This window comes from Lagenorhynchus albirostris, chromosome X, assembly GCF_949774975.1.
Source record: "Lagenorhynchus albirostris chromosome X, mLagAlb1.1, whole genome shotgun sequence".
NCBI lineage: Eukaryota > Metazoa > Chordata > Mammalia > Artiodactyla > Delphinidae > Lagenorhynchus > Lagenorhynchus albirostris.
In genome coordinates, this window is record NC_083116.1 from 98,651,558 (window position 1) to 98,665,910 (window position 14,353).

The 14,353-nt window shown below is 42.9% G+C and overlaps 1 protein-coding gene across 1 annotated transcript in view; it reads right to left on the reverse strand.

The window, feature by feature from the left end:
* SYTL5 (synaptotagmin like 5) overlaps positions 1 to 14,353 on the reverse strand; it is a 131,757-nt gene that overhangs the window by 38,448 nt on the left and 78,956 nt on the right. Inside the window, exons 11-13 of the mRNA XM_060137060.1 lie at positions 11,154 to 11,332; positions 8,993 to 9,092; positions 7,233 to 7,394 (exon numbers count right to left, since the gene is read on the reverse strand). Of these exons, the coding sequence (XP_059993043.1) occupies positions 7,233 to 7,394; positions 8,993 to 9,092; positions 11,154 to 11,332 (441 nt within the window). The remainder of the gene's footprint in view (positions 1 to 7,232; positions 7,395 to 8,992; positions 9,093 to 11,153; positions 11,333 to 14,353) is intronic.

Here is a 14,353-nt window from a genome sequence, read left to right on the forward strand (position 1 = left end):
TACAAAGCTACACATGTGACAAAACTGCACAGAAATAAATACACGAACACACAAACGAAAACCGAGGAAATCTGTATAAGATGAGTGGATTGTATCAATGTCACCACCTTGGTTGTGGCATTGCACTATAGCTTTGTAAGATGTGACCGTTGGGGGAAACTGGGTAAAGGGTATATAGGATCTCTCTGTATTATTTCTTACAATAGCATGGGGATCTACAGTCTTCTCAAAATCAAACTTAAAATTTAAAAATGCAGTGTGAGCACATACCCACAGCCTCTGTTCTACAGGTCTCCCGTTTGCCACTGAGTCAACGGAACTTTGATTTTTCATAAATAGGGTAAGAAAAGTAGTGTACTTTCCTCAGACTTTTCCTGCAGGAACTTGACTGCTGAGCAATGAGTCAAGGGCTGAGAACTGCTCTCTTCTGAGAGAGGGCAGACTGAAAGAATTCAGAAACCCCAAAACCCACGAGAAAGCCCAAGGCTGTTCAAGCCTCAGCGAAAAAGACTGATACCATTACAAAAGGAATCCTTGCCTTACTTTGCTTCCTCTTGGCGGTGGTAAAACTTATTCGTAAAGGTGGGGAAGTCATTTGAAGTATTCTATTCAGCTATCTTGCCAGGGGCACAAATGCTATTAGATGGTGGAATAGACTATCCATCTAATATTTAATTATTTTAAATTGAGTGCCTTGTAAGAGGACTTTTCTAATTGTTTTGATGGTTTCAGTAAATTTTAGTTTATGTGAAAGTCACAAATGGAAAATTAGAATGGATATTATGACAGATAAAAGAGATCAACTGCTTTTTTGGTACTATGTTAGCCATAGTGAGAGGTGAGGTATTTGTCCTCTCTGGATCTGAGTGGGCTCTGTGATTGCTTTGACTAGTAGAATATGGCAGAAGTGATAACGTACCAGTTTCTGGGCCCTGGCCTTAAAATGAACAGCTTCTATTTCTTCTCTTGGAATGAATATTCTTGGGATTCTCCCTCTGGGAACCCATGATGTGAGGTCCAAGTCACATGGAGAAGCCACACGTCAGTGCTCTAGTCGGCAGGCCTAGCTGAGTTCCTACCTAGCTGGCAGCCAACATCAAGTATGAGACGGCCAACTGGAGCAACCAGCCCAGTCAAGCCCTCAGATGACTTCAGCCTCAGTCTACCATCTAGCCTCAACCGTATGAGAGACCTTAAATAAGAACCACCTAGCTGAGTCCAGTCACCCCACGGAATCAAGAACAATAGTAATAAATTGTTGTTTTAAGCCACTAAGATTTAAGGTAGCTTTCTATACAACAACAGTTAACCAGTGCAAGCTCTGTTTGCTTTCAGCTGAGATCTTTGGGTAGGAAAATATATTGGCAGAAAAAATTATATGTGTCACATACTAACGTGTAGTGTATTTGTAGAGATCAAAACATGCATTATTGGGATTTATTAATGTTGCATTACTTTCTAGCTGAAATTCAAATACACTGGTGACTTGGTATAAACACAGTCCTCAAATCTTGTGGGAGTAGAAAATAATAAAGGTGAAGTCTTATGGCATTATAGTCACACACAAAAGAAATCCAAAGGAGGGAGTCATCTTACAGTCTGCACATAGCTAATATCTTGGGGGTATTTTTGGTACACTTGCAAGGAAATTCCAAGGCAACATCCTGTCCTGGCATACTACCATTTTACATTATTCAACCAACTCCTACTCAGAAAAAGGTTGCAGAATTCAATACAGTTTATTCAATTCTACCAACACATATGGAATGGCTTCTCGTAGTAATGATTTTAAGGCGTTTTGCTAAGTGCTACGGGGACACGGAGAGAGACCCGGCTTTCAATGAATTTTCATTCTATCCAGGAGATATATATTCAACAGAAGCTCTGTTCATCTGCCCGAATGCTCTCCATTCCCAGCGAAGAGCAGAATCCTCTACAAAGACCGTGCGTGCCCGCTCCCATCAGCTGAAGTGCATGCTTAAGTCAGCTGCATTAGTCCCCGAAGCTCTATGCCAGGCCTATTTGTGGCTGTAATTATATAACTGAATGTCACAAATTGAAGAGTCCCAAAAGACAGCTGCTACTATAAAAATTAGGTTGACCGACTTATCAGCACTAAAGATTTGAAAATAAATTTGCTATTGGATTATATTTGGGCTCCAAGCTGTAAAAGATTAGGAACAAGATGGTGAATATTTAGAAAGGTTTTTGCACTTGGTTGACTTTGAAAGTACTCTTAAGTTTTTGTTTCACTTTAGAGAAACGCAAACTAGCAACTGTTGATTAGGATACATTAGGGTCAGAATTTATGCCAGGAGGATATGACAGAATTGCAATCACTGAAACCATACTCAAACAAAACAAAGTGCCCCTATATTAGAAGACCTGAAAATGAATGCACATGTATTTGTTTTAAGTTAAAATACATGATTAAGAAATGCACTGGGGGAGCGGGTATGTGTTTGACTTCTGTGACTTAGTCTATGAACTGACCTACTATTATTGGTCCTGATTGCTGGGAGAAGAGGGCTTCTACCACACAGCAAGCTCAATGCCAGACAAATGATGACAGTGGCTCCCAATACAAGTACAAAGAAACTACTGTGGGAAGAGAATAATCCAGAACGGGGTGAAGAGGGGGCCCGTGTCTGGTCCTTAAAGGATGGGAGAGATGATGACATACGAAGGGGGGTGGGGGGAGATGATTAGTCTGGGTTAAGAAAGCAGGATGAGCAGAGTACAGTGGGGCTTGCGCAGAATGTGTCTAAGGACTGGTAGGGAGTCAGGTGTGATCAGAACTGTGTGTGCAGGGAAGAAGCAGCAAGGAAGACGTAAACAAGCTGTCTACTCTGGGGTCCTGAGGAGACCTGAAGACACGAATTCCTGTTATCATGTTTTATTAGGGTGGGTAGTAGGGTAGTGGGACCACAAAGTGAAGAGAGGTTTACCAAGGTTGTGATATAAGGCAAAGTTTCATGGAGAGTAACTTTTGCTCAGTCCCACAGGGGAGCTCTGAGGATAAGACAGGTCACACCTCAGAGCTGTCTCAATCAGAGGCAAGGGAGTCACCCATCAGTTATTGATCAAGGGCTCTGCCCTCAAGCCCCAGAAGCCTTAAATACCTAGGCTCTTCTGGCTTTCCATGCCCACACTCCAAGCCCACTGCAGCAGCCTGAGGACGCCTCTCCTACACAGATTGGTAGGTGTTGGCTGGCAGGAGGGACAGCCATGGGGAGCCATGTATGCATGAAAATGGGGATATAGGTAAAGCACTGACATCTTCCTCTGCTCCAGAAGGCTTTTTGAAGAGCTAGAGATCCACTTTCCATCAGAGTAGGAAGCAGAGTTTCCACTCAGACACAGGTCTAAGGTGGGGTCATATATCATGGACATAAGTCTGCTCAACCTGCCACATAAAGAGAGAGCCCTTTAGCTAGGCAATCATTTCACGGGACCTTATATTACACTGACTCTGCCTGAAGGTGGGATGGCGAAGATTTCCTTGGAAAACCACTTAAGCTTGCTGTTGACTTTCAAAGGTCCTTTATATAATCACACCTTCTGGGAACACTCGAAAGGCAATTTATACTGACAAACTCTTCTTGTCTAACTACCTAACATGCCTTCCGGTAAGATAGCGAGTTATAGCTAATAAACAGTCCCACGTCATGCAGTAAATGGGAGTTAGACTGTGAAACTTTATAGTAAGTACATCTGGCATCTTGAGTTCTTTCTCCATCTGCGTTGGCCTCCATATGGGTTGTAAGACCCAGCAAAAACAAAGGAAGGGGCTTCCCTGGTGGCACAGTGGCTGGGAGTCCACCTGCCGATGCAGGGGACACGGGTTCGTGCCCCGGTCCGGGAAGATCCCACATGCCGCGGAGCGGCTGCGCCCGTGAGCCATGGCCGCTGAGCCTGCGTGTCCGGAGCCTGTGCTCCGCAATGGGAGAGGCCACAGCAGTGGGAGGCCCGCGTACCGCAAAAACAAAAAACAAAAAAAACCAAAGGAAGGTGTCCAGGGACTTTTCACCAACACAGAGTCGATAAGCAATAAGGCACTGTGTCTTTCCAGCCTTCCCACTGCCAAAGGATGTCAGTATTTCTGAATGTTTAAAGACTGTTAATTCCGATCGTCTATTACTAAGGAAATTGGTCCCTGTAGCTCACACTTCAGCTCCTCAGCTGGATAATCTACAAGAAGCATCGAGTCTCCAAGGCCGCCCATGCTCTAGCTGCAGCTGATGAAGTGACTCCTGCACTGAAATGACTGAGGGGCAGACGGAGAATGAAATGACAGTCCTCAGAGTCGGCTGGTAATCAACCAGAGGGAGCCCAGCTCAGCCCGAAGACGAGCCACTCACGAAGCAGGAGGCGGCGTACAGAGCATGTTTTGGTATCCTGCCTCCCTGGTTTCGGAAGGCATGGTATCTAAGCAAGTCTGAATAATCTGCAGCCTTTCCTCTGTAAGTGTCAGAGGGAGCTTGGTGGAAAAAGATGACAGGGATTAGAGACACCAGTTTCAGTTGCGTTCCCCAGAAGCCAACCCTGAGGTGAGGATTCTTATGCAAGTGACTTATTAAGCAAGTGCTCCCAGGACAGGCCAATGAAGGGGTTGGGGAAATAGGCTGGGGAAGAGGAGGAAGCCAGGCAAAGGTGCAGCTAGATCCAGCAGGAGAGCTCTGGAGTATAACGCCTCAGAGCTTTTCCCACTCAGTAATGCAACGGAGCTTTCAAACTCCCCCATCTATCAGTTATTGGCTAAGGGTTGCCTTGTGGCAGGGGGTACATACGCTCCCAGGAATTTCTGGCTCTCTGCCTACGTGGGAAAAATTTACAATAGCCTGAGGACAGACTTGTAAAGAGAGCCTCTGGCAGAGGACCAAAGGAGTTCCAGTGCCATTAAACACCATCAGGATGTTTCCACTTTGAGCGGCCTCAGAGAGATGCTTCTCCCTTATGATAGAAAGTCAAACCACTCAGTGTCAATGTGAAGGTGATTACCATGGAAAGCTGTTGACCCCGAAGCACAGAGGATGCTTGGGAGAGGCCTGGGAGAGCTTTGATATCATCTCAGTGCAAATTCTCCAACCATTTCCAAGAAACTGACTGGAAACCCTCCAAGCTGGTTTCCAAAGAGCCCCTCTGTGCTTTCATGTTATATTTCTGACAGACAAATTAACTTCATGGACTAAGATACATGTTACTTGTCCTTCATCAGTGTCACGCATCGTATGATATGTCGGACATTTTCTATGATTCTTTGATGCTCACCCATTACACAAAAGGAAGCACGTGATAGGAGACTGTTAAGTCAGATTAATTGCTATCCTTTATGTTGAGGCTTTTCATTGAATTCCAAGAAACTTAGTACTGTAATGACCAAATATTTCTCATATTTAATGTCAGAGAAATGTTATGCTACCATGGACTTGTTAACACTGCACTTCCTATCTCTACCACATTTACGTTAGTCATGGGAATGAGGTTATTTCCTGTTTGAGGATTTCTATTTCATTGTCCATTTTACCCATAGCCCAATTAAACCTCCTAAAGATTTTCCATGAGTTATTTACACCAAGTTTAAGGTCAACACTTATAAAATCCACTAGAATATTGTATTTAATTTCTGAGTCTCAGTTTCCTTATATAAAATGGGGATAGCTATGCTAACCCCACACTGATGGTTGTAACCATGAGACGTGAACGACGCTGCTACTGATGATGATCAACAAGTGTTACTGATGATGGTCACTTGTTTTTTGCTGTCTAGCATCCACTCACCATTTTTTTTTTTTAGTACTACTGTACCAGGATTTCTTTGGGGGCAATACCACCTTCAAGACCAGAGTTATGTCCTGATTGTCTTAAGCCACTCAATGTATCTCACCTCCCTAGCCAGAATGATTGGCTCAGGATGGGCAAATAATGTAATGAGAATTAGGAACCAGAGCCAGGGCATTGGCTGGACTATTGGGAGGAGGAGGAACTCTCTCCTCTCCTGGACAGTGTGAGGCAAGGATGAGAGGTTTGCAGCTGTCATGGTGTCCAAGAGAAGCAGACCTGGAGCTAGTGAGGGAGGCCCACACTGCATGAAGTTTGCAAGTGAAGCTAACACAGAGAAGAGAGACCAAGAGACTCCAGGGCCTTGCTAAGATCTGAGTATCTGGATTAAGCCATGCTTGATAATCGCTGGCCCATAATTTCCTTTTATTTTTTTGAGTAGCATGAGCTGGGGTTTCTGTTAATTGCAATATAAGGACTCCAATGTAACATAAATACTACCTAGCATTTAGTGAGAAGTTTACAATGTGCCTGACACAATACTGCAAGCATCACATAGCAGGCTTCTTCAAGCCTCACAGCATCCCTATAACTGATGTCCAACTCTTTTATCACCAGTGAGAATACCAAGGCCTGGGAAGTTAAGTAACTTGCCCAAGGTTACACAGAGTCGCGAAGCCAGGATTGAACCCAGGAAGTCTGAGCTGCATCCACTATCTTTACCATCATGTTCTTTTTGCCCTTCTCTCTATAAAGAACAATCTTTCGTTACGTAAATGTGACCTTTTTTCCACCTCACGTTTGACTTCAAAAATTACTGTAAATGTAGAGATACCAATTGCATAGAGTGAATCTCAGGCACTGTTGGTTTAGTTTAGAACATACTATAGTAGCATTTAATTTCTAGAACCAGCTTTGAGATTTCTTTTTCTGACTATAACTCAAGACCTGGGTTCTGAATCTCAAAAGTAGGAATGTAGGAAACCAGATACTTTAGCTGCTGGTCACTTCCTCCTGTGAGCTAAGGCAAGAGCACACCTGCTCATGTCTGAATTGTGGAGAATGAGGAAGAGAGAGAACATTTTGAGACTGATCGTGCTCTATGGAGCTGTTTTTGTCTATGTGAAAATGAACGCTTTCTCTTTCTAATAGGATCATAGAATGTATTCTTTTGTTTATCCATGGCAACCTTCGAATGATGACTACATTTTTAGTAGATCAAATTAATAAGATATATGATTATGAGGCTTGATTTTACAGACAGTCTGTATCGAAGAAGAAGGCTTTCCAAAAGAATGGATTTGCATTTATTATATTATTCCCAAATTAGCTGCACTAACCTTTTCAGATTATCGCTTGACAACTGGAAGCCTTCAGATTCTTTAGGCCTGTGACATCAGTTTTGCTCATTACTTGTGTAACTGTTTGACTCATCTGGAAGCATTTCCTACCTTGGGCTGAAGCACAAACCACTCATCACTTGGATTTTCGAAGTTCCATGAGTCAAAAGGAATCTCCACCTCCCCGAGGAAGCTGTTTCGTCCAAATCGATCGTAATGCCAGACTGAGAGCTGCAGAGTTCTCGTTTCCAGCTGGGCATGGCTGATGGTATACTGCAAAATCAGATTTATAACATCACACTCCATAAGGAGGGCTCTGCCCACTTCTAGGACAGGTTGAAATTTACTACCACCAGCTTTCAGATCAAATACAGTAGTAATATGAACAAAACAAACCCAAGAGAAAAAAAATCTTCATTTTTCTTCGTTTCTGCTACACCCGAGGTTCTATTCCATAAAATCATTTTGTGTGAGCCTTAGCACTGAACCAAATATCAACAGACTGTTTCGGGGGGGAGAGTCGATAAATTTCAGATATTGTATAAAAAGTGTCAGGTGATGAAGCTTGTCCCCTTTTCAGTTTTACCTGCTTTTCATTTGCCTAATTATTTTGTCAACAACTACTTTGTAAGCACAATGTTTACTATATCAATTCTCTAATTTATCTGTCTTATTTTATTTATAACAAGAAGCCCCAAATCCAGGATAGTATTGACAGTGAGAAACTCGCAAGTGCCAAACTTCATAAAGTTCAGCCTAAGTGCAGGGATGAATCGATATATACGTAGGTTGAGCAGAAAGGAAATATTGTTGGCGTGGTTTTGCCTTTTCCAGCAGAACATTATCCAGGGCCACAAGCCCATACACCCTCAAAACCTCCTGATTATCCTAAGCAAATGACCACCTGGGACATACTTCAGACTGACTGACTCCTGATCTCGGATTTGTGTCTACCCCATCCTTGCTGTTCCCGGCATGATTAACCTGGTCTCCCTGCTTCCTGGATCTGCCATGTCACTCTGTTTTTCTCTTCTGCTTGGGCTCATCTTTGCTATCTTGTCATGGCTGTTGGATTCACCCTCTGCCTATATTCATTCATTTTCACTTTGATCTGTTTTGATATTGGTTCCTTCTTTCACATATGACCCCGCTGACACATGCCCCAGCTCACCAACTTCCTCCTATGGTGGACTCTGACTCCATCATTCTGGGCACAAGATCCATAAATTACTCTGCGACTGGCAATAACGTCTACATCCCCATCTCCCTGGATCTTTCTTACCAGGCTAGATTGGTCCAGGGTGAGAGAAGAGGTTACATGGAAGCCTATAGGGAAAAGTCATTTCTCTAGAATCGGGGCCTGGGTCATCTCTTATCTGGGCCACCGTCTCTGAGAGTTCTGGAATCCAGCCCTGCATCTCCACTGTTCACTAACCACATGCTTAAATTTAGCCAAATTCCAAAACCCTTACAAGAAACAGCACATCTTCACGCTGTGTTAGCAGAACAGTGAGTGGGTACAGACCTGCTATGTTACTGTCAAAACTGTGACAAACTTCTTTTAGGCGAAACTAGAAAAAACACAGCTTTCCCAAGGGTGAAACATACTTTTTGACAGGATGTATCAGGTCCGATGTAATTTTTCTGGATTGTCTCTACTTAAGGTGCAATTTCAGGAGCACCAGAGAAAAACAGATTAAGAGTGGTTTACATTTTTCTTTTCCAGAAACAGAAAGCCGAGGGTATCACACTAATTGATTCAAATTCTACTTTGCTAAAATACATATAAGCCTTGACATGCAAATCCTCAGTAGTTTCAATGAGGCTGTAAACTGTATCACTAAAGTTACTCTGAGAGAATATTTCCTTACCTTTAGTGTTTCATTGAATTCTGGATTGGTGCCTGTTCTGATTCTGGTCTTGCGCTTATTATTTCTAGACTTGTCAGGAAGAAGGTATGACTTGACATAACTGTAGATGGTAAAAAAATAAAGAAGTGAAAATAATTCTTGGGAAACATCTACTTTGCAAGAAATGCTCGGGGACATCAGTGAATAAAAGAGGCAAAAGGAATAGGCTAGTGAGTATAAGAGACAGAACCAAAGGGAATGTTGTCTACATAACGGGACACCTTGAAATACAACTCTGGACCTTCAATAAGAGAGAAGCAGTAAAGTCGAGTGGTAAAGGGTGTGGGCTCTGGAGTCAAGCCAGCTGGGTTTGAATCACTCCAGGCCTCACTGGTTTCGGTGAACTCAAGAGCTTACGTATGGCATTGTGAAGATAAAGTTAGCTGAGACATACAAGAAGCTGACATATTATACTACTCAATAAATGTAATCTATTATTATGATCAATGGTCTCACAAAATATGGGGTTATTTTCCTCTCCACTCAGATGTCACGACTTCTGATGGGTAGAGTCAATGGCCATGGACGGATGAAGAAAAATGGTGCAAAGAGGAAATGAAAAATAACAACCTGAAATCACAACAGCAATTCTACCCAATACCTTGCCTTGAGCGGTCCCAGGAGTCTCTTGGAGCGAAGCATCATGGCAGACTCAGAAATGTACAAGATTGAAATGGAAAGGATGCTACCAGAGTCCTGAAGCACATCTTCAGGATGGGCTTTAGATGATCCCTTTCCATGCTAGTCTAAATGATGGTATTGGTCCTGAAGCTCTCTGATATTTAGCTGAGGAGGTAAGTGGGCCAATCTGTACTCAGAATCCATCTGTCTGTCTAATTTGGAAACAGCTTTGCTGAGTTGTTTACTGAACCTAGGTCATCTTTATGTAGAGAAAAGGTGAACAGCAGGTCTGAGACTGCTCTCCTTAGAAATGCCTGCTTACAAGTTCGGCTCTTGGCTGGCATGTGGGAACCTGGATTTCAGGATTCTCATCATTCCCAGAACAGATATAAGTGGCTCACTGTGACTAAAATACTTGTGGAAATAATATGGCTTCTGCTGAACCCCTGCTTTCCTTCTGGGAGACTGGGAATTTGTTGTTATATGCCCAGGTGAGTCTCTCAATGAGCTTCCCTGGTAGACAACACTTCACATGTGTTGGCACAATTCGTTGCTGGAGGACTTAAGCACCTTAAGCACATCCCATGTGACTCCACTGAGAAAGGATACTTGGAAGCTTAAGCCTGGATTCTTTAGAACTTTGCCACATATGCCTTTTCCCTTTGCTGATTATGTGTGGAGACCTGTGAGTCCTCCTAGTGAATCATCAAACCTGGCAGTGGTCCTGGGAAGGCATGGCATATCTTTGTATCTAGCTTCTTTCCAATGTGCTATACTCATCCTTGCCCTCCTGGGCTCGTCCCTGAAATCCTGAGAGCTTCAAAATTGCCCTCTTAAGTTGCTCAATTGGGTGAACAGCTTGGTAATTTTCTCTGGAGTGTTTCCCAGAACAAAAATTAACAGGATGCTCTTATACATCCTGGGGTGTGCCAATGTGTCAGCCTTCTATCTCAAAGAGCTGCCTCTGTGTGAACTACAAATCTGTCAGTCCTGAGTCACGCTGAGTAATAGCTTTTTAAAAATCTGGGAGTTCCCTGGTCATCTAGTGGTTAGGACTTGGTGCTTTCACTGCCGTGGCCCAGGTTCAATCCCAGGTCGGGGAACTGAGATCCCACAAGCCGTGCAGTGCTGGAATGGAATGGAATGGAATGGAATGGAATGGAATGGAATAGAATAGAATGGAATGGAATAGAACGGAATGGAATAGAATGGAATAGAATACAATACAATACAATAAAGTAAAATAGAATAGAATAGAATAAAATAAAATAGAATAGAAATAAAATAAAATAAAAAAGTAAAAATCAGGTAACCACAAATGCAACCATTATACATGCACATCAAAGAATATTTAGAAGTTTGGCACAGGAAGAAAGTGACGATCAACCTTCTGAATCTAGAGGAATGCTGAGACGCTTCTGAAAAAGAAACACACGTGACAAACACACATACTCACATATGCAGTGACCGAAATAGTCTAAGGAATATGGTATATGCTTACGCATCTGTCCTCTGTTTCTTTTCATCTCCTATGGCCAGATTTCTGCAATTCTTGACAAAAATGTAGAGCCCGCCAGTTTTGTAGCAGTAGCTGATGTGGAGAAGGATTTCCCCGCTGACCTTCACGTTGCCATAGTCTCCTGTTTCACTGTAAACACTCATCATGCTGTTCAGGCTGGTCTGAAATAAACAAGATGAAGAGAAGCATCTAGTGTTATGCTAGTGATCTCTTCACAGAGGTTACCTCCCTTCATTCAGTTACAGTTCCCATTGTCTATAACGAGCAGGGAAGTTTAGGGTGAAAGGAAGAAAGCAAAAATCGCTTGTCTTTCTGGTATTGTATAAAATCCAAGCCTGAATAAGGACAAGAGCTAGGACCATTAGTAAGGAAGTCAGGAAACTTGCTGAGAGGGGAAGCATTATTGTCTTCTCGGGTTAGTGAATACCCTGTGTTTATTCACTGCTTCTAATGAATACAGGGTCACTGAGGCATTTCCCATCATATCTCTTTTCCTCATCCCTGCAGCATTCTCCTTTTTCACTGGTAGACTCAAGGTCAGTCTACTTCAAGGTCTAGAATGCATTGACCAGGACAAAGAAAAACTCATTTCCTATTTCTGTGCTAGCATAGCCACAAGCTTCTCTCTCTGACATCTACCTAGAGTACCCCATCAGTCTCTGGGAAGCCAGAACTCTAATGGAGCAAGACCCTATGGGGCCTTCCCAGGACAGACCCGCCCCCATATCCTCTGCTATAGCTCCTCTCTGAAGCACCCGGATAAGAGTATCAGACGCGCACTTCCTGAGTTGTTTTACAGATGCTAAAACTCCCACCAAATTGGAAGACATTAACTACTTGATGACCATGAACACGTGGCCCCCAGACCTTCCGGAGCCTAAAGACTGCACACCTTCAACCAGTCAGAGAACTGTGCCCAAGCTGATCACATACCCTGCAACCCCCGTCCCTCACCTGGCCTTTAAAAATGCTTTGCTGAAACCCCTTGGGGAGTTCTGGGGTTTATAGAGCACCAACCGCCTGTCCTCCTTATATTGGTGCTCTTACAATCTACACTGTACTTTCCTTCACCACAATCTGGTGTCAGCAGATTGCCTCTACCGTGCCCAGGCGAGCAGACCCAAGTTTGGTTCAGTAACAAAACTGCATCTTTAACAAGGGCATGCCAGGAGAACGTCACATGCCCATAGCTGTCAGGCTCCCCCCTGAGCAGCCGTACAGCCACATGGGTAGTAATAAGACCATGGCTTTGTACACATCTATAAAATAGCAACCCACAAAACAGAACACTGAAGAAGAAAATAACACAGCAACCAATAAATAAAATTAAAATGTAAAAAGAAACTCTATCCAAATGTACCAGAATGAATGAAGTTTCTGATGACACACTAATAGCAAGAGACATGTTTTAAATTAAATGTAACAAAATTATCCTGTAGTACCAGCAGCACAAACTCTATGTCTTAGCAACACGACTGTCACAAAAGGCCACCTGGAAGGCTTTCAGGAGTGACCCAGGAGTTTCAAAAGCCTGTCTGTGAACCACTGGGAAGGACTATGGTGAGTGCAAAGAGAGTTTAGACTTCCTACTTTTTATACTTTTTTGTTTATACATAAAACAAAAGTCATTACCTTCCTCCAATTGCTCAGAGTAGAGACTGATCAAAAAACAGGAAGTGGGTGATGTGGCTAGTATCTATTCCAAGCTTAAATCAAGGGCAAGGGCAAACCAAGGATTCCATAATTATGTGGAGATTAAAACTTAAAGAAAGCCAGTGAGTGACCTACTTCATCTTTTTTATTCATAAAACAAAACATCAAAATTTTCATGATAGCAAGTGTCTTTGAGCAGTGCTTTGCAAGCTTCAATTGCATATAGGTCGGGACTTCCCTGGTGGTCCAGTGGGTAAGACTCCACGCTCCCAATGCAGGGGGCCTGGGTTCGATCCCTAGTCAGGGATCTAGATCCCGCATGCGTGCCGCAACTAAGAGTCCACATGCTGCAGCTAAAGATCCCACTTGCCACAACTAAGACCCGGTGCAGCCAAAACGAATAAATATATATATTTTTAATTGCATACAGGTCACCTGGGGATCTCGTTAAAATGACGATTCTGATCTATTCAGTCCCGGAGGGGTCTGAGATTCTGCTTTTCTAACAAACTCCTAGGTCCACAGCTCCCAAACTGTGTGTCTCGGCATCCCAAAGCAGCAGAGCCAACTCACAGGGGCAAAGCAGGATATTTTAAAATTTCAAGGGAAACACAGCGACAACTACCAGACGCCATGCAAACTACGAACAGTGGTTCACAGTATTAACATTAAATTCCACCCTATTCTTTTCAATGAAGTCCTATCTACGTGAAGCTGAGTTTGGGGCAGTTGCTATGACAAAAAGCAAGTATTGCACAAAAATCAACGGGGAACAGGAAATGAAAATGATGCTACCCAATCAGATTCCAAGATCTGACAAGTCATGTAGTGCCCATCAGGCACGCACATCCCATCAGGGGCTATTTAAGACTGGAATAAAAATACTATTTTTCTTTCAAGTTATGTATATTATTTTTTCAAATGTCTACTAAGTTGTTAGGATCCCAGTACTTATTAAATTTGTTTTTCAAGCTAACTACTTAATAAATGGGCTAGTCAGGTGTTACTTTGGGCCTAGGAGTGCTATGAAATTATCACTGCGACACTAGGGGCTCTGTGAGCTGACAGCGTTTTCTAGTCTCTGTCGCAGGTGATACAATACTGCTGGTCCACAGACCATGCATTGAGCTTCAAGGGCTTCAAGAATAAGCCTCAACCCCCTCATGTTACATATAAGTCAAGTCTGGCTCACAGAAATTGTTGGCAGTGCCAAGAGACTGTGACATAAAATTCATATTTTATGGCAAGATAAGAAAAATTTAAACATAAAAAATCTTCTTTACCCTTTGGCCTCCTCTCTCCCCACACTGTACACTGTGTATCTGTATAATGCATCGACCAGACCTCCCCCATTGGCAGAAATAACTGCTCAACCACAGAAAGCAACATTCTCCTAGCATCAATAAGAAACTCAGTAAAAGATAACATTCCTTCTTGCTCTTGTAAGGGGGCATGATGACACTTAGATCTGAATTGTATACACTGTCAATAATACATCATTTAATGTACAGCCCTCTGCCTCAAAAAAC